This window comes from Abramis brama (assembly GCF_963993115.1).
Source record: "Abramis brama genome assembly, chromosome: 21".
Classification (NCBI taxonomy): Eukaryota; Metazoa; Chordata; class Actinopteri; order Cypriniformes; family Leuciscidae; genus Abramis; species Abramis brama.
The window spans coordinates 17317771-17338345 of NC_139983.1; the positions used below are offsets into that span (position 1 = coordinate 17317771).

Consider the following 20575-nt stretch of genomic DNA (forward strand, 5'->3'; position numbering starts at 1 on the left):
CGAAAAACGCGTTCAACATGGACGTACGCGGTTGCCGTGGTAACGAACAATACCTGCTTGTAAAAAGCGAATGAACAAATTCTGTATCTGATGTTAAATCACTAAATATTGACAATGCCACAGCACGCATTATACTTTCTAACTCCAAATGATCGGCCACTGACCGGAACCAGCTGATAATCACTTCCTTGGATTCGATACATCTATAAACTTGACGCACACATAAACCGATCAATTTTAATGATGCAAAACATGCGTGCATGCTCATGCCGTGAGAGGCGAATATGAAAGGCTGAACGATGGCAGCGATGTCTCAGTATCCACCAGGCTAGAGTAAAATAGTAACGTATAATTTAAACTACTTTATTGAATAACTCCCGACCAATCACCACTAACAGTAGCTGCTGTTCATTTTGCAAACTGCTGCTCTACTATTCTCTTTTAAATTTCTAGCATTTCCATCAGCTATATAGATAACCATTTTGAAGAAACGCAAAAAAAAAATCGCAAAAAAAAAAATAAAAAATAAAAAACTTGGATGGAAACCTGGCTATAGTCATAGTCAAGATGTGTGTTGCAACTCAATATGAGGAGGACTCAAAATCTGGCTAAACAAAAATGAGGATAATTATGTCTCTTCAGATGAAAAGCTCAATAGTAGAGGAGTTGGGACAGAGGGATGGAGTGGTGAGGGGCGGTCCTGGGGGCACGCAGGGGCAGTGACAGCACGCACAAGGGGGTAATGGCATGGGCGGTGGGGAGGAGGCAAGACACAGGCAATGGGATGCACAGGGAGAGAAAGAGGGGAGAAGAGAATGGCAGGGTGAGGGAGAGAGACAAATTCTACGTGCAGAAATGGGAGATGAAAGACTGAGAGTAAGAGAAGGAGAGAGAGAAGAGAGAGAGAAAGAAGACTTGAGAGGAGCACATGGGAAGAGAGAACTGGATGATGAGTCTTGGGCCACATCAGGATACAGTTGTATGTGTTGTGTGATGGAGCATTGGGAGTGTGGGGCGACCAAAAAAAAAAAAAAAAAAAAAAAGAACATGCAAGTTAGAAAGACATGACAATGACTGTGAATGACAAGAATGAACAGGGGGGGCTGGGAGGGGGAAATGAGGGATTGTACTGGAGGAGAGGAGAGGACATGTCATTTTGTAGCTGACAGGGGGGCATAGGAGATTGTCAGGAGGAGACGACTACGGAGAGAAGGATGATCTCCTTCTTTCTCTTCTTTTTCCCCTCTCTCTTTTTATCCCTTGCTCCAGGGCAGGGGAGGAGAGGAGAGATGGATAGATGGAGGAGGAAGCAGATCGACAGCTAGAGAGGTAGAGGACAGCTGAGTCTTTTAGCGGAGGCATGCGCTGTGGTCCAATATGTAAAAAACAGCTGGTATATAACACTCTTACAAACTAATATCAAAACAGCTTCATCAGGATACAGCTGATAACAACATGCATTTGGTTTAGAATTAACTCTTTCCTGTCCTTTCAATAACAGAATTAATGTCATGGCTGAGAACAGTTTTATGTTCCACTGGCAATATTCTCTAGGGCATTCATTAAAACTGTAAAAAAAAAAGTGTGTACATGTGTAACAGGAAAATACTGTTTCGAACGGCCCTTCCTACACTTCTTGAGGCAAAGCATCATGCTGTGATTGCTTCACACTACATGACCATATACATGCATGTTCAAACCAGGTCCATGCATATGGTGTTGGGAGGAAGGGAAAGGGGTAACAGAAATGAAGAGTCTCTGAATACAGAAAGTCTTTAAAATAAGAGAATAGTAAGTGATTCAACACACTGTGTGTGTGATTGGGGCCTTTAAGAAGATGCTTGTGATCTGATCTTATATAAATGTGCCAAAGGCAATGTCTGAATGTAGACTTCAAGTACAAGATAGTTACTATTTGTGGTCCATCTGTGATTAACACTTTGGCAAACTGCACAGGGAGGTTGTAGAGGAAAAAACACAGGTGACAATAATAAAGGAATGAGTTGGAGGGTAGGGGGTGAGGTCAGGTGGGGGGGTCAGCTAGATGGGGCTAAACTTTACCATCCGCCTTTTCCTGGCACACAGCGCTATCATCTGCAAAACTTCTGGTGCCTGAAATGTTACCATAGTCAAATATGGGCCCTTCCAGCAGAGTCACAATATCCATCCGGTTCACTTTAGTCAGGACCGTCGTCAGTGCATCCGCTAAGAAAAAAATTTAAGTAACTTAATTTTATATGGTTAAGAAAGATATTATAATAACTTCACAGTATAAGAAAGAAAGAAAAAGAAAGAAAGAAAGAAAAAAACAGGCCAGGAGAGATGGATAGAAATTGATTCTCACTTGTAGCGTTTTTCCCATCCCGACTGACCCACTTCTTAAGGAGCATAAAGCTCTGGGCTGTGAGAGAGTTTGGGTTCTCTGTGCGAATGTGGTTTATCTCATCTACAGAAAAATTCATCTCTCGAGCCAGCTCTATAGAACAGTAAAACACATCATATTATAACTAGCATCATATAACTAGCACCATCTCTGCACAGACAGTTAGTAAAAGGAAGACAGGTGTAAAGACAAATTAGTAATAAAATAAAAAATGCTAAAACTTTTTTAGCCCTTCAACATTTGCTGTGCTCTGAGTTTGTTGAAGAATTCCCGTTTCTGACCTTTAAGTAAACACTTGAAAATGTAATCAGAATCAGATATTTAGGAATATAGAGTGAAGTAATATGTTGTCAGATGTGAAGAATTATGAATGTAATTTAATTTAAATTAAAAATCTGAATTAAAAATGATAAATCCAGGACTGCACTGCAATAACACACACCGGCACAAGAGGGCACTGCAGCAGAGCAGTGTTAAGGATTGTTTCCCTTTGATTATTAGATATCAAATTATCATTTGAATTCCTACTTATACAATAATAAATAATTAGCACAATGTTAAGTGGAATGTAAACTCAGTCATAATTTGTCAGTCATAGTGAGTCTCACCTGTCCAGCTCAGACCAAGGTGATCAGCCACAATGGCCATGCGAAGGTCTGTTCTCTCACAGGGACTCTGTGGACCTGTCATGACATACAGAACATTACAAACATGTTACTTATTCACTTCAAATGAAAAATCCAGATGACTTCCTTCTTTTCTGGCCAAAACAAGGAGAAAATGAACAAAACTATTTTTCTGCAACAGAGGCTATGTTCAAGAGCGGAAAAACCAAGAGATTTTTTTAGAATAGTACTGTGTTTGGCTAGAAAAGGAAGAACAGACAGATGGTGAACTACAATGTTCCAGCTACACAGTTGGTGCTCTGATTGTATATGTAAAACCAATTTTCCACAGAATCTATGCAGGCAATAACTATGAGTTTATACAATGGTATAAAAAATGAAAACAAAATATTAACAAAAAATAGATTTTGTTGAGATGAGGCATGCAGACAACATAGTATTGTACATTTTATCTAACAAAGTTCACAAACAATGAAGCAGATATAAATTCCTCAACAACGTTCCTTTAACCAACCCAGCACAGATACACTGTTCAGTGCCCCACCCCTTATTATGATAAATTATTTGTGGAAGGTAGGGGAGATCTGACAGGGACAGATACAGTACGGTACAGTCACACAGCACAGTGATGAGAGAATGACAAGAATGACAGCTATTGTTCACGCCACAGGCAATCCAATCAGTCACAAAGGCTCATGCAACTAAGGATCAAGTAAAGTTTTCAATAAAGTTTTACAAACTAGGCTTGATCTCCGCGACGGGGGGCGACCTGCGAGCCCCTTCGTTCTTACTGCCCTCCTTCCCTCCTCCAGTCCGCTTACTCCTCCTCCTCTCACTGCCCGCTGCCCTTGTGACCTTTGTCCTCGAGGGTGTGACCCTTCGGGAGGAGCCAGCGGAGAGGGAGGGCTGGGACTGAGAGGGGTCCGATAGTGAGGTGCTTCGTGATGTGCTGCTGTCCTCCTCCGATTGCGACTGCTCTCCCTGTGTCTGTTTCTCCTCGTCTGAAAGTCGTTCAGCCACCTTTATTGCTTCTCCGCTAACGTTCTTTAAGAACTCAATTGACTGCCTACACACCTCACTAAAGTTGCCTCTACCTGCCTCGCTAACCGAAACACCGGAAGCACCAGATGACCTCTCTTTGAAAGGCAGCCTGGAGGGAACTACTGGTCGGACTAATCTCTCTGAGTCTGTGGGCTTACTTAACCTTGGAACTACCTGAGCTGTGACAGCTGAGTTAACTGCACCATTTCTTTTGATGTCCTTGACAGGAATTCTAGACTTGGGCTCAGGCGTTATGGATGCGGGATCCACTTTCCTTGCCTCTGGCCTCACAACCTGCTTGGGCTTCTGCTTTCCTGAACTGTGTGTGTTAAAACTGAAACCTGCTGCCTTGACTGGGAGTCTAGACTTTTGCTGCCTGTTCTCTGAGACTACTTTAGCCTGATGACTTTGAGTGCTAGCTTTCTCCAGTCTCTCCACAGACTCCCTACAAAACTGAGCTTCTATTCTACTAGCTTTCTGTAAGGTGGGTTCAGAAGATGACTGCAAATTGAAAACTACACTACCACACTGGATGTAGTTGGCCTGCACATTAGAGCACTCTAAGTTATTGTTGTTATTGTAGTTTTCTGAGGGGTAATCTTTTCTGCCGGTTGGGGAAGAGTTAGTGCTATCAAAGTGACTTTCAGCTAATTGAGACTCCAAGCTAATGTATTCCGGCATCTGACTGTCTGAGGACTCAGTTTTAACATCAGTCAGTTCAGCTGAGCCAGGGTCTTTCTTTATAGTAATGGAAGCTGCGATGCCCATCTTAATGGGGGTGCGTAATTTGGGGTCGACCTTGGAGGCTGTGACAGTGCATGAGGTGGTGTCAACGGATGGAGGTGCGTCCAGGCAGTCAGCACTGCCCTGCACTGTGCTGCCTCTGGATGGTGTTATATCTGTGGTTTCCTCTACCTTCCCCTCTACAGCTCTTTCCCCTGCCTTTGAGTGAGAGGTGACTACCCCCGCACTCCTGCCCCCTTTCCCCTTGTCCCCTGACTGCCCATCTGATGTATGCTCACCAATCTGGAAAAACTGAAGTCTCTCTTCAACAAAGTCCCTCTTGCTCATGTCAATAGCACCACTGCGGGTCATCTCAAACATCTTGCCCTCATGGAAGGGGAAAGGGTTGGGCTCACTAGTTGGGGTGCTCTCATCTGTTGGGGTTCTTGCTGGAGTGGTATCCGGCGTGGTTGCTTGCGATTTGTCGTCTACTGACAAAGTACAGGGCTTTGGATCTTCGTCTTTGTTTTTAGCATCAAAAGCTCCCTCCTCTCCCACATTGCCAGACCATGGATCGAAATCCAAGCCTTTAGTAGCCACAGTTTTAAAGGTAGTGTTTATGCCCTCCTCTAGTTGGTGCTGGAAATAATTGTCTGCAAAACCTTGTCTATCAGGATGTCTTCCCTCCAAAGAATAGATTTTATCCTCTTTACCATTGTCAGATTTTTTCCCAGATGACTTCTTTATTTGTGCCTTTTCCCCTGTTTCCTCATTTGGCGTGCTCTCCTCTTCAATCACTTCAAGTTTAGTCTGGCTGAAAGACCGATCTCCTGCTTTTCCCTCATTCGACATGCTGGATGTTTTAGGGTCACTCAGTCCATCATCCTCATCTTGTAGGTCATACCCATCAAGAGAATCTATCTCAGTGGCATCTGTATCATGGGAAAATTCAGCAGTTGTTGCTAAAGAGCAATCAGTGATAGACTGATCATTTCCATTCTGTTCACATTCTACCTCTTCTCCTTTCACAATGCCATTGATACCTGACTCCTTGTGATGTGAGCCGTTTCTCTCTGGTTTCCTAGGCTTAACACGTTTCTCACACTCCTCAGCCATTTTGAAGGTGTACTTCTTAGGGGGGGCAGGGTGAAAAACAGATTCATCATCACTAGAGTCACTGTTGTCAGCTCCAGGTGGGAGAGGGGAAGGAGGCTGGACTCTGATTACTGGCTCTGCAAGCAGATGCCTGTCATGTTCCTCTTGAAGGTTTACCTCTATCATCTCTGTTTCTGCTTCTGAGGAAGGACATGACCCCCTCTTTTCAGGGTCACCATGGTCAGTCTCTAAAGGTGGTGGTGGAGGGAACTCGATGTAAGCTATGCGTTTGTCTTTTGATCTTTTTCCAGACGAGTCTTGTTTTCTTTTTGAAGACTCTGATGATTGAGTGGCAGGTTTGGCTTTTTCTGCTGGTAATTCCTTGAAAATGAATGTCTTAGGCTGCTCCTCTTCCTCAGACTCCTCTGGGATTGGGCTAGGCATGCTAGCCATGGAACCAATGACAGGCTCGGGAGCCCTGGAGTTCAGGTCGTAGCTGACCTCCTCAGAGGTAGGTGTTTCAGGAGTTACCGGACTCTTCCCTGAACTGTCTATGAATGTCACCTGTTCTAATGTGTCATCTTCAGGGCTTCCCTGTGGAGATGGTGGCTGTTTCTGTTTAACAGAATAAAATGCTCCACGTGTTTCATGCACTGTCCTGCTCTCATGGCTTACTACTTTTTTGTATGTGCTCAGCTGCCCAGTAGCTGTTTCTTTCTCATACTGTTTACCTACTTGAATGCTGACATACACAGGAAGAGGTTTAATGTCCGCAGTGACACCCGGGGTCACTTTTTCAATATACTCAACTTGGTTATCATCAACACCATTACAGACAATATTAACAATCTGCCTGCTAGAATCTGAGTTCACTACAGATGACAATTCACTAGGTGATTTGTTGGCACCTGAATTAGGGTGCTGTCTATTTCTGGCTATGTGAGACCCTGTTCTTTCAGATTTAATGGAGGAATCTAACTTTAAAGTACTACTTTGATGATGGTCTATAAAACTAGATGACACCCTAACAGGAATTTGTGATTCCGAGTTTTTTTTTAGAGCACTATTGCATTTTTCAGCATTACCAGGGTCTTCTCGAATTACCAACTCTGTGTAAATTATCTTTTTAGTTGTTTCTTCTTTTGTGGTATTTCCATCACTTAATGAGTGCTGCTCATTCTGTGAGTCATCTTTTTGCCTATCATGCACTAGGGTATGGGTGAGCTTTGTCTTTTGGCCTTTCAGTTGCCCATTGCCATGGTTTTCCCAAGTTTTGTATATTTTCCTGTCTTCATTGACAATTTGCTCCTTGCTGTAAATATTTTGGTGATGGTTTGGTGAAGAGCTATCTGACCTATTTCTCTGTCTGTCACTCTGATTTTGGGCAAATGCTTGAGCCTTTCTAACATTATAACTATGGCCAACCTCACTATCTTTTTTGGGGCTTCTCTGACTTTCTGAAGACTCTGTTGACTTTGGGAGATTCCCCCCTGCAAAAACTTGGTAAACAGGTAGCTTACTTTCCTGCAGCTTCCTTACGGGGGATCCTGAAGTTTGTCCCCATTGTGGACCTTTATCTTGTTTCTGGGCCTCTGATTCAAATTTCATTCTTACTGAGCTAACCTTAGATGATGAGGGTTGGAAATATTTAGATGATTCACTTGCACTGCTAGCAGATGAGCAGTCCCCCTTTTTTGGGTCATCATTGTATTGAAGCAAGACCCGTCTTTCAGGACTGCTTGGCAGACTGGCACATTTTCTGTCATGGGAACCATACTTATCCCTAAACCTGTCTCTGCTCCAGTCCTCTCCAGTCCCCCCATTTCTATGAACTGACCTCTCTGGGCTACTACAAGTTGAGCTGGGCCCAGAACGAGTCTCCCTTGCATCTTGTCTGCGATGCTTCTCAGGGGACTGAAGCTCATCATTCAGTTTTTCAGTTTTATCACGAAAGAATTGTGAGACTTCACTAAGTTTTTCCTCTGCCTCTTTGACAGTTCGGTCTACCCTATCCTCATATTTTTGCTTCTCTCTGCTTTTATTCTGCCCGTCCTCAGAAACTCTCATCCAAATAGACCTTTTTGGACTGTCAGGATCGGAGGCATACTGCAACAAAGTGAGTTTGTCATAATTGTCATCATCTGATGATCTACCTGACCTATCAGGCTTTAGCATGAATTCTCTAATTGAGCCACTCTGTGTTCCCTCACCATAGTATCGAGACCTGTCAATCACAGATTCGTCTGAGTCTGAATGGGACGAGTCAAATTTTTCTGACAGGAGCATTTTTTCTGAAAACTTGTATGATTCTCCCCTAGTTTCGGATGATTCATCATCATGGTACTCCACTGACTGCTGACTAAGCAATTTCAAGGTCTTATCATTCTCCACAGAGACAGGCATGTGTATTCTGGAGTCCAGATAACAAGGAAGAGATTCTTCAGCTTCTATGTTGTCTTGTTGCTCATTGCCCATCCTATTTTGTATTTCTTTCATACCACTTTTGCCCTGAAATATGTACATTTCCTTCTCAGGGTGATTTTTTGTTTCTCTGATAATTACTTCAGTTGGTTCAGCTTTGTTGCCTTTCTCGATGTGAACCTCAATGATGCGCTCAACTTTGGGCATTGGGTCTAGAGGCCTAACAGATGAATCTGCCCCTTCACTGCTGCTTTTGTGCTCAAACAGGCCTGTTAACTCTCTGGATGGATCCTTTCCAGACTGGAAGGCCTTCATTATGTCTCGTACAGACATAGTTTCCTCCATCCTCTCAGATACAGCCTCTTTAGCAGGAGGTTTGTGGTACACCATTCTTGTAGTTGTTGTTATGTGAGTTTCCTCTTTGACCCGCATGCCTTTGCCCATCACATCATCCTCTGCATTGACTCTGGCTTGATAAGCTTTAACTCTTTCTTTGATGGACCCACCAGGTGATCGGGGCTCAGTGTCTGCACACCGCAGTGGAGGCTTTGTCATTCTAGCATCTTCCAATGCTGGGTCCTTAGGATCGTCTGGATGCTCATAGCTCCGTATGACATGTACAACCTCAGTGCGTGTTTCAGTGATGACAGGGGGAATCTCCTGAAAGAGGCCCTTGGGCCCCATTCCCTCTGCACTTTGGGGAGCTGAGGGGGTTCTCTCACTGCGAGTCTCAAACCCACTGTCAGAAAGCGGACTCTTGTCTTGGTCATGGGAGACGTCATCGGGAGAGTCCAGTGCGATTTCAGGACCAAACAATGCATCAGCTAGCTTTGAAAGTTCTTTTTCTGAAGGTGAAGGGCGCATGTTAGTTGGAGGCATTTTGAGCTTGTTCTCCTGTAATGCCATTGCAGGTTTCAGGACACGTTTCTGTTTCTCCTCTCCTTCTCTCCTTGCTTCCTCAGTTCTTTGTTTTGCCTCTGCTATTTTAGAAAGAGAGCTTGTACCAATGTCATTAGTTAGGTAATCAACAACTTTAGCAAGGTTAAAATCTCTGTCAGACACTGGTTTTGTTTTCACTTGAGGGGCTAATGTTTCATATCGAGGGGGGCATCTCCATTCATTTTGTTGATTATCATCTATGTCATCCTCTGGGACATCTTCTGTTTTGCTGTTTTTAATATTTGCCTTACTATCTCTCAAAACATCCTTACTAAGAATTTCACTGACTTTGACCAGGTCCTGTTTTACCTTCTCTACGATCTTGAAAGGCTCCTCATCGTCCACTTTATGTTCCTTAGAGTGAGAATGATAACCTTTGGAGCTTGAATTTGTATCAGTTTGTAAAATTGCAGACATTCTGATTAGGTCCTCCTTCATGTCAGCAACATCTTTTAGTATTTCCTGGCTGTTAGACAAAGGGGATGAAGAGGTAGCAGATTTTAGTGTTCCTGGGGACATGTGCAGGGGAGTCTTGACAGGAGACAGAGTTCTGGCAAAAGAGGACTGAGTCTGGGTATTAACCTCTTGGGGCATGGCCTTTCTGGGGGACAGGAGAGCAGCTGTTGACTTGGAGACTTCAGGGAGCTTTTTAAACTGGTGTTCTGGTAAGACATTTATAACAGAATAGACAGGAACTGTAATAGTGCTGGAAGTTACAGATGTGGTAGAATTGGGAGGGGATCTGAGGGAGGCATACAGTGAGTTGGACGCAGAGGAACGGATAGACTGGTAAGAGGATGAGGGAGTGGAGGACACTGACTTTAGTGTGCCGTAGCCAGCAGAGCAGGAATTAAATGTTTTTTCCACTTCATCAAAGGCTGCATTCACATTTGTTGTTGCTGCATTTGTTGTGGCTTGAATTCTTTCCTGCAGGGTGCTGGTAAGATGGGTTGTTGGGGAGGAGGAGCGATATTTGGTTGGGGAAACTGTCCCATTGATCAGCGCAGCTGCTGTAGTGGCTGAGCCGGATTTCAATGGTGAGGAGAGGGACGACAGGAATCCTCTGGCAGAGGCATCAGTGTTGGTTCTGATGGAGGAAAAGCCCGGGACAGTTTTAATGGGGGAGCAGGTTGCTGGAGGGTTTGAGGTTACAACAGACTTGTATGGCAAACTTGAGCTGTAAATGTTTAGTGAAGACTTAGGTGAGGCTGGAGGGGTCATAGAAATGGAGGACCTTTCCAGCAAGGTCCCACCAGATGGTACCGGAGAGGTCCTGGCTGTGAGCCCTGTGAGGCCTTTAAGTGAAACTGGATCAGGGGAACTCTTCCCTGGAGAGGACAGAAGGGTGGGGGAGGCTTGGACTGGATACTGAGCACCTTGAACTACAGTCTTTATTGGTGAGGAGATTGTTCTGTAGGATCGAATCGGTGATGCAATGTCGCTGGCAGATTTGATGGAAGATGCTGGTGAACCTCCAATGATGGATTTGATGGGAGAAGCAGAGTTCACAGACCACACCGACCTCAGTGGGGAAGCTGAGGGGGTGTTGGATGAGGAGCTGGAGAGGGAGCCAAAACCAGACTTGGTCTGGCTAGGGACATTGACGGGAGAGCTTGTCGCCCAGGCCTGGTAGGTGCGCGTCGTAAAGACAGGCTTGTAAGCGTAGCCAGAAGACTGCGGCGTGGTTTTTGGAGTGGTGTTATGGCCTCTTTCAGCTGTTTCTAGCATAATCAAATTAATAAAAGTAAACAGAAATGGTTAAATGAGAGAGAAAAGAGAAACAAGATTTAGTCAGGGGATAAATCCAGAAACAAGCAGTAGTGAAAATACTGAAAGTGTGGAGGCTTTTGACAATGGAAAGCTAAGTGGGAAAATAAAGTAATTCATGCCTGTGGTAAATGGGTGGAGATGCAAAATGATGGTAAAATATCAGCCACTTAAATAAGATAACAAGCTCTAAATATTCAGAAAATATGTTCAGATTTTAAGTGGAAAACAATTAATAGTCTCTCCATTTATGCTTAGGAATGTCATAAGTACCGGTGCTTCGTAAAGAGTACATTTAGATTCAGTCAATAGGATTTATGTCAAACTAGATCTGTGCAATTTTTAAATTACAATCGCTACTATATATATATATATATATATATATATATATATATATAAAATTATTATTATTTATTTATTATTAATTTTTTTAACAATGGCATGCCATTGTTTTAAATTAATATTTACATTAATTATTAAATTTTAAAATAAAGGAGTGTGTTAAATAGCCTATTAGTAAAATAGGTATTAATACCTTATAAATATGACCAATTACAAGGCAGTTTAACAAGTTACAAAAAAAACATCCTAAATAAATGAATAAGTAAGCAAGTGGTAAAATATTGATATTGAGTTCCATGGCTTTTTATCATGAGCAATTACAAGAACTGTGTCCCGGCCTGTGTCCATTCTCAAACCGTATAGTTTGCCGATAGTGCTGCGCGGATCATAATTCGCGGGTCGGGCGGGCCAAGTAATAAAAACATAACATTACAATTAATCGAGGGTGGATGACAGATAAATCATTATAATGTGTTGAGTTTAATAAAGACACAGAACTCTCATCACGGCAAAACGCAATGAACCTGCGTCACTCTTTTACTTTTGTTTTCAACAATGTAATTCTCTTCAGGGAAAACCAATCAAGGAAAACATATCAGGGCTCGACATTAACGCTTGGCCGGGACACGTGTGTTTTTTTGAAGGGACAAGTGAAAGAGAATTGTACTTGCCCAACCGGAAAAATGCCCTGATTAAAAAATGTTCAATAATCAAAAAAAATAAAATAACTAGGGAATCCACGAAACCGCGAGGATGAATCTGATTTTATTTCATTTAATGTAAGTGGCGATTGATAGCCTATAGTTGATAATAATATATAGGCCTACCTAATGTAGGCTACTGACGGTAACAAAATTGCGCTGTTGAGGCTCGCGCAGTTATTTATTACATATTATACAGTTAAGAAACATCATACAACCAGAGTGCTGTTTTCCTGAATACCATCATGATTGAAACTGAGACACTGATTTCATAACAGTTCAATAAACAAATAGTTAAAATGAAGTCACTTACATTTTAGACGCAATGACTGTTTTTGTTGTTTCAGCAGCGAAAATAGTTCCAAACAATGATCACAGCAGAACCATAGCGCATCTCACAGGAAAACTCAGCCATGTGTCATTACTGAATGATTCAGATTTTTGAAGGAATCGGTTGAGTCAAAGATTCAATAACCTATTCATAAACTACCTCATTCTAAATAAATCAGCCGTTTGAACGAATCGTTTGAATGAAGGACTCAATGACTTGCTCATTAAGACGGTCGCCTGCCGCCACCTACTGGCGGTTTAGTTTCAAAGTATCATTCTTTTCAACATTCCTTATTTGTATATTCAAAAAAATATTTAAAACAATCTCATAATCTCATTTAATACCGTTGTAATTTTTCTATGTAAATTATTTAATTTGATTGGTAACAGCCTAGAGTCTTATTATTCTAATTGAATGTATTGATCAAATTTAAGAATTTGAAATTAAAGATGGAGCACACATTAAATAAAATTAGGGGGAAAACTGCCCTTTATAACTGTAAAAAAAAGTTATTCTGGTAAGAGTGTTTTCCAACAGTGATGTAATGAAACATTGACAATTTAAGTTTGAAGGGAGTAAAGTCTCTGTTTAGGCTATTAAGAAAATGTAATTTTGCCAAAAGAAGAACTTTTATTTTAAATAAATGTTAATTTTAAATCAGCCTACTTCAGTGTGATATTTTACCATATTATCATGCCTAACACTGAGAATTTGAATAATTTTAATGTGATGATCAGATGCAGATATCTAAATCAAAGAATATCATAGGTTTGGGTGGTTGGATTATTTATTTTTAACAGCGGATTCGGGTGACTCAAAGTGCACCAGATTAATGAATTTATCTTTAAAATGTACAAAATTGTCTTTCGGGGGGCCATGCCCCCGGACCCCACTAGAGGTACCGAGCTCCACCTACAAAAATACTGTGGGAGACACAGTAGGCTATATGATGGTCTACGAAAAATACAAATTTAATTTATCTTATTACTAAAATACATGATCAGGATTTTACCACCTCCGCCTCGTTTTGACCCAGGATAAACCCTGTATATATATAAATGCCATCGTTTTAAATTTAAATTTACATTAATAATTACATTTTAAAATAAAGGAGTGTGTTAAATACCCTATTAGTTAAATAGTTATTAATACCTTATAAATCTGACCAATTACAAGGCAGTTTTAACAAGTTACAAAAAACATCCTAATGAATAAGTAAGCAAGTGGTAAAATATTGATATTGAGTTCCATGGCTTTTTATCATGAGCAATTACAAGAACTGTCAATAAAACAAGCAAAATAACACAATAAATAACAATAAAACATAATGATGGGTTTATTCAAAAACACACCAGGCAATACACAACCTGTGTAGACAATGTGGTAGCAAATCATATAAAATGTCAAACAATGGAAAAACAACACACTACAAAGAAAAAAAAAATGGAAAAAAGCAAGCAAACAAATGTAATTGTTTATGACTAATGTACACAAACATGATATACTGGCAGTTCTGTTTTCGAAAATGGTGAGATATGAGATTATTGTGCCTTCATATATATGCCTGTATCAGATGCCTATGTATGTGTGACATGTATGATTATGTCATGCTGATGTTTCAAGAACAAAGAAAATGTAGGACTCACTGGATGCTGGATCGGCCAGATAGCTGTAGCGCTTTCGCAATGCTAATGAGGCAAAGGTATGTCGTCGATCTTTGTCATTCTGCAATAACAAAAGTAAAAATCCTATGTAAGAACAAAGTGACAAAAATCGTAGTGCAATGATCTTTTAAGTGGCTAATTACTACAATTTCCTTTTGATTATTTTGAAAGCACTGTATTAATGTTGGCCCAGATTTTTTCTTTTTTTGAAGGAATTATTTGATGTGGTACATTTATTTTAGGATATCAGTAAAACATTCCAATTGCTTCAGATTCTGTAAGGGATGTTGTGCTACATTTCACTTTGAAATGCGGTCTCCTGAGAGAGGGTCAACTAGACAAGCACAGCCCATTTGCTAACAGTGTGAAAGGTATTTTCCAGTGAAACTGCCTAATTGCTTCACTTTGAAAGAAAATTAAATAAAAAAAATCAAATCTGCAAAAGAGAAATGTGAAAAATGTTTCCAATAAGCCACAAAATAACAATGCTTTAAATCTACTGATAAACACAAAAAGGAGGCATGCACTTGCCTGACCAATGACCTGGTACAAAAGCTTTTGACCAATCACATAAATAAGCGTATGATCACATAAGCACCACACTAAAGTCAAAGGTGGACAAGTTATGAAATATGTACCTCATCATCAGGATCTGACTCCATTTCCTACAATTTCCCACGATGCATTGCAGCAATACATAATGGAGAGGCAGCAGCCGAGGATGGTGAGTATGTGAAGATGGCGTTGAAGGGAGAGGAGTAAGAGAAAGGGAGTTTAAAGATGACAGTAAGAGAATGGAAAAGGTAAAAAATGCAGATGCAGAGAGATTAAAAGAGAGCAAGACAAAAGGAAAGGCAAAATAAAGTTACAGCTAAAGCAGCAACACAAATAGCTCTGTGACAATGTTTAATAGTTGAAGACTCTAGATAACACTAAAGGAAATGTCACAGAATCATGTTTATGTTTGTTCTTACCTTCCTGTGTGTTGGCAGTGTGAAGTTAAGGTTGCAGATTGCACTCTGTGGCAGGCCTTTTGCGATTTTAGGTTCTCTGAGGAAAGATATTCTCCCACATGGCTCTTGGCCCATATCTCTGACCTACAAAATCCATACACACACATAGAATGACAAAAAATCTTAACATATAACTCCAATCATATCAGTAGCCCGATAAAAGCTGTTTTAGTTTATACTGAGCTGAGCTCATGGGATCTGCTATGTTGAGATCACATGACCAGCTGATACTAATTATTTTCTTTAATTTATCTTGGAACCTTTTACATAATTGTGTGTGAATTTGACCATTCATGTGCAATAAGCTGTAAAACACAATTGAATTCGGGATTGCATACATTAAGCTTTAGCTGTGTCGATTCACATATGAATTGCAGCGCAAGCAACAGACAACAGAGTCCTTTTTCGCGGCTTATTGTGATAAATAAAACTCTACGCGTCAATAACTTTAAGTAGTACTGTGAATTTAAAGACATGTAAGACTTTAGAAAATTGATTTTTGACATTTGTGAATCGATGCAGATTGGCAGAAGAATTGTGATTCATATGTGAATCGATTTTTTCCACCACCCCTAATATATACATATATATATATATATATATATATATATATAAACTACATGCACCTTTTACTTACTTTATATCTTCGATTTTGGCATTTATTTACATTTTAAAATCCAGATTTAACTGTGTAGCTGATTTACTTTATTATACTTGTTTAGTGAAATTCTGTATGTGCATCTTTACAGTTTTTTTCAATCGATTTGACATTTCTCCAAATAATTGTGGTTGCTCTCAAAACAATTAAAAGCAAACTAAACTCTTTTGTTGGCGAAACAGTTAAATATTCACTGCAAAATGAAGCACTGCATTTTATTCTAGTAATGCGTTCATCAAAAATAAATAATTTATACATTTTTCGTGTCCTTTAATAGTGTTATTCAAAGTTCTTTAATGAGTTTAGTTGTATAGCAATGAGTTTTCTCCCCCAAAAATAATAAATAAAATAAATAAATAAATAAATGAACTGCAACCACTGAATCAATTACTTTTTTTTTATCTTGCCTCTCATTCACATCTGGCCAGAGAATTTTCACGGTCTAAATATCCATCCTTGACATGTTTGTACCTCAACTTCAATATGGTGGAAGGAACACCAAACAACTACAAAATATCACTCCATTTGCTCCTGATCACCCTGCAGAATGTGGATTTGGATATGGCCAAAAGACAGCATTGTGTGCCACAAAACAACACAAAATGATGTTGCCTTTTCTATGTCCAGGGACACTGACTGGGGCACAACATTTATATTGGGCTGAACTCTATGTCCAGCTTCTCTCAAGGAAACACCATAATTTATAACATGGTCAATTAGGGTGGCTCTGATTTAATTTGAAACTCGTCTTTACCCTATCCTTCTACCTCTCTCCTCCCTCCTCTTATACCTTGCTCTCCCCTTCCTCACTTTCCATGTCTTTTTATATTTTCTTCTCTTGCTCTTTCCACTATACCATTGCCCTCCACTCTATCTACCTCTTCTCCCTCTACTCTTCCCTCTTCCCCTTTTTCTACATCCTCAACTCTTCTTGCTCCATCTCCTCTTTCTATTGACGTTATTCACAGCAGAGCCATCTTTGATTTTTAATGGGAATGAAAGCAAGGCTGTGAGGGATAGACATCTCTTCAGTGAGTTGTTCTGCTATTTAATGCGTTTTTGGATTGTTCTGCTGACGAAACACACCAAAAAAAAAATTCCAAGAAATTTCAGTAGACAAAAAAAACAGACAATATGAGCTGTGTAAAATTATAAGTGATCTAGGAGCTTTATAAAGCTTTTTACTGCGGATGTTGTTGAAAACACGGTAAGTCTATCCCTCACAGCCTCGCTTTCATACCTGTCATGGCACTGCTCTGAATAAGGTTTATACTATCTATTACTTTTTATTACTTTCTCTTTTTACCTCTTCCACGGTTCCTCTCCCTCTCAATAATACCCTTCCTCTACACCCTCTACCACCTCTCACTCTTACACCTCCTCCTTTTCTTCTTCTCATTCTTCTGAGAATTCTTCTTCTTTCCCCTTTTATAGTTGTTGTAGTTGAGATAGTTGTAAACAATTAGGAAATTTGCATTTCCTGTGAAAATGTTCAGATCAAAGCGGTTATCTGAGTTTGGAGAAATATGTCAAATCGACTGAGAAAAACTTTAATTGCTGGAAGAGTTAGGATGAATGAGCCACTGTCTCTCAAACCTTGATGTTGAATGGGAGTCGGTTCTCTTTGAAGGCATAGAAGTTGAAGATGAGTTGCTGGCCACTCTTTGCCAGAGGAGAGATGTTACCGTAGAAATCTACATGAATGGGCTTACCCTCCAGAATCTGACAAAGAAACAAGGGACATATCATAAGAAGCTGTACATTAATGCCTTTATATTGTCAATGATTTGTAAAAGAAAAGTGCTATTGTGTTTGAATATAGGAGAATATAAATGTGTGGGTGTTTTTATGAATATGGACTGAATGACAGGTACATGTTCTGTCATGGTTTTTTCTTATGCGTGTATACATGAATATTCACAAACTCATGATGACTCACTGTTTCCAAACACTGAGAGTATGTTCATTGTTAATTATTTATGTGAACGTGTATAGTGTTGTGTGTGTGTGCATGTGTGAAGGCTAGAGTGTGAGTTACAGTTGCACACCTCAATGTCTTTGCTTCTTGCCACCTCCTCAAAGTTCTCCTGCTGCTCCAGAGTTTTGTCGACTTTGTCATCAGTCATGCAGAAGCAACGGAGGCGGGACTCTACAGGGTCGATCATTTTAGCAAACACCACAAACTTGGCCAGGTACGGAACACAGATCAGCTCTCGGTACAGCTGAGATGCTAAACCCACCGTCTCACTGATCTGCTGACAGTCTGCCAACCAAAATCTACAGAAAGGAGAGGAGAGGGGGTGGGGGATTGCCTAGAATAAGGAAAATTCTCCCCAATTCTTCAATTTTTCACAAATATTTACAGTTCTTTCGCTGTTACAACTCCACGGGATGAAGAATCTTGGTTCTAAGATGTTTACATGATCTAAGTAATGGAAACAAAATATCAGCTGTTTGACACCACTGTTTGTACCAGTGGTGCTCAGCGTGTCAGTCAAAATCCAAAAAAAGGCTACAAATCTATTCTGATTGTTTCATAGACAAAAAATGCAAATAACAAAATATGACTATAGAAGCATTTCTTTAGTATAAGAAAAGAAATATGCTTATCAAAAGGAGGAGAAAACATTTCTCATATCTTTTCGTTCGTACCAATACCATTTTTTACATAAATTAATCTTATTAGTAGCTAGTCAAATTAGGAAGATCCCAACATAAACATGTTGCATGACATGCATATTCCCAAAAACAACTAACAAAAATATGTAACGTAAAAAAAAATACAACCCAAACTACATTAAATGCAGGGTCAGTGGCAACGAGAATATGCATGGTTTAATTTTGCATATTGCTGGGCTTATGCAGTTCAAGGTAATATCAATTAATGTTAATTATCAATTAATTCATGTATTATTTTTAAGAACATTATTGTTAGGAACTGACATTCACAAAAAAGTGATTTGCATAATTTAGAGAAATTTGATTAGAAAGATAAGCAGATCCTCACACTATTTATAGAAAAGGTGTCTGTTATTTAATGACCTTATGTGAACCTCTTCTCTGCAGTCATATTTGAGTTCAATCAGCATCTGACTTTGCAGATGTGCAGATGAACACGATTAGAATGCTATAAATGAATCTAGGGCACCAATCCTCTACTGTCTCCCACTCTGAAGCACATGATTTGAATCTGCATGTGATAAAATAAATCAGCTGAGACTCACCTGGCAGACACATTTGTGGTGAAGGAAACACAGTCTGTGACAAAGGAGAGAGGAGTGGTCCCAGTGATGTCTTCCCACTGTGCAGGGGATGTTCCACCTAAAAAGATGCAACACTTTTAAACACTGGTGTCGGGAATCACTACAGAGCCTGTGATATCTGATGGGGTATGATACTTAATTTATTGGTCCTATTTTTTCGATAGCAGTACGGAATTTGATGTCACTTGCAAATGCATGCTTTATCTCAGGGTACGTTTACACGACAACAATATGCTTAAAACGGAGAAGTTTTTCCTTTGAGTTTTCCGCGTACAGACGACACCATTGTCAAAACGATCCCCATTCACATGGATCAACGAAAATGATTAACAACCCTGTATTCTGCTGCTAGGCCATTAGATGGCGATGAAACACTATAGACTGAACAAGTAATACGCATGAGCATGACGTCATCATCTTCAGAGATTCACGTTTTTGTTGTTTACATGGAGACCGTTTTCAAAAACTTGCACTTTGAAACCCGTTTTCAAAACTTTGCGTTTTCACGCACCCAAAACACCCATGTAAACAAACGGCCAAAACACATAAAAAGTTTTACGTTTTTAGTTGAAAAGTGTCGTATAAACAGCCCCAATTGACCTGCTCTTTTAACTATGTATACACCAAAGTGAACCCAAATGTTGAATTTAAATTCAGATGGAGGATCTCAAATCAACGTGCAGTTGTTGTTGCACATTCATTAAAGCCATCATGATTCATTTATATTTCTGTTCTCGAATGAAAGAAGCTCTGAAGCAAAATTTAAACCTGACATTTTCACCCCTATCTCATTTAAAATACACATCCATACACTTTCACTATTCACATGCCTGTGATGCTACAGAGCAGTCTAAGGCAGGGGGCAGGTTCTCCTTTGCGTCCATTAGCAATAGCCTCTTTGCATCTGGGCGGTACAGGGATTGTCATGGTGATGGGCTTGTGGAATTTCCTCCTTCTGGGCTCCACAGTAACAATCGGGCTGAAGGACGCACGGTTACCAGTGATGGTCCACACCATGTCCTCTGGCACTGGCTGTGCCTAAGAGAGAGAAACAGACAGAGAGAAAAGCAGTATTAAGAATAGGAGAAAAAACAGAAGAACTTCTGTTTGCAGAGCATCTACAGTGTGCAAATTCGCGCATGCATGCTGTGTGTTTGTTGTTCATGTCTCTAGGCATATGCTTCTAACTAATTATCATTAGAATGTGAATAGCTTTTTATTGCTTTAGTCTCCTGACTTGTTCCTTGTGTAATGTATACATTCTCAGTTTCTATGCTATAGTCATGGGTTGTCTGCCAGGAAATGCATGTTGTAGTCACTATGTCCAAAGAATAGATGATATTCTGCTATTTTGTGTGTGTGTTGGGGGAGGAATATTCTACTATTGTGTGAGAGAGAGAAAGTTAGTTAGTTCCGAGAGCTCCTTGAGATGACAAGACAGGCCAGTTTTATGTAAACTTCTAAAATTACTTTATCTGGGAAATCATTCCGATCATTTTGTGAACCAGTTAGACAGACTCAGACAAAACAAATCGAACACTGTTTTAGCATGTAAGTGAGTTTTCATCTACACAAGCTCTTCACCAATATCATATTATATATTCTATA

At 40.2% G+C, this 20575-nt stretch overlaps 1 protein-coding gene across 5 annotated transcripts in view; it reads right to left on the reverse strand.

The window, feature by feature from the left end:
* ank3a (ankyrin 3a) overlaps positions 1 to 20575 on the reverse strand; it is a 101939-nt gene that overhangs the window by 12190 nt on the left and 69174 nt on the right. For all 5 annotated transcript variants that reach the window (XM_084097519.1, XM_084097518.1, XM_084097517.1 and 2 more), the window contains 11 exons: positions 19798 to 20005; positions 18929 to 19025; positions 17753 to 17981; positions 17301 to 17426; positions 15008 to 15130; positions 14672 to 14698; positions 14016 to 14094; positions 3750 to 10949; positions 2992 to 3066; positions 2345 to 2476; positions 2062 to 2205 (listed from right to left, as the gene is read on the reverse strand). In XM_084097519.1, the coding sequence (XP_083953645.1) occupies positions 2062 to 2205; positions 2345 to 2476; positions 2992 to 3066; positions 3750 to 10949; positions 14016 to 14094; positions 14672 to 14698; positions 15008 to 15130; positions 17301 to 17426; positions 17753 to 17981; positions 18929 to 19025; positions 19798 to 20005 (8440 nt within the window). The remainder of the gene's footprint in view (positions 1 to 2061; positions 2206 to 2344; positions 2477 to 2991; positions 3067 to 3749; positions 10950 to 14015; positions 14095 to 14671; positions 14699 to 15007; positions 15131 to 17300; positions 17427 to 17752; positions 17982 to 18928; positions 19026 to 19797; positions 20006 to 20575) is intronic.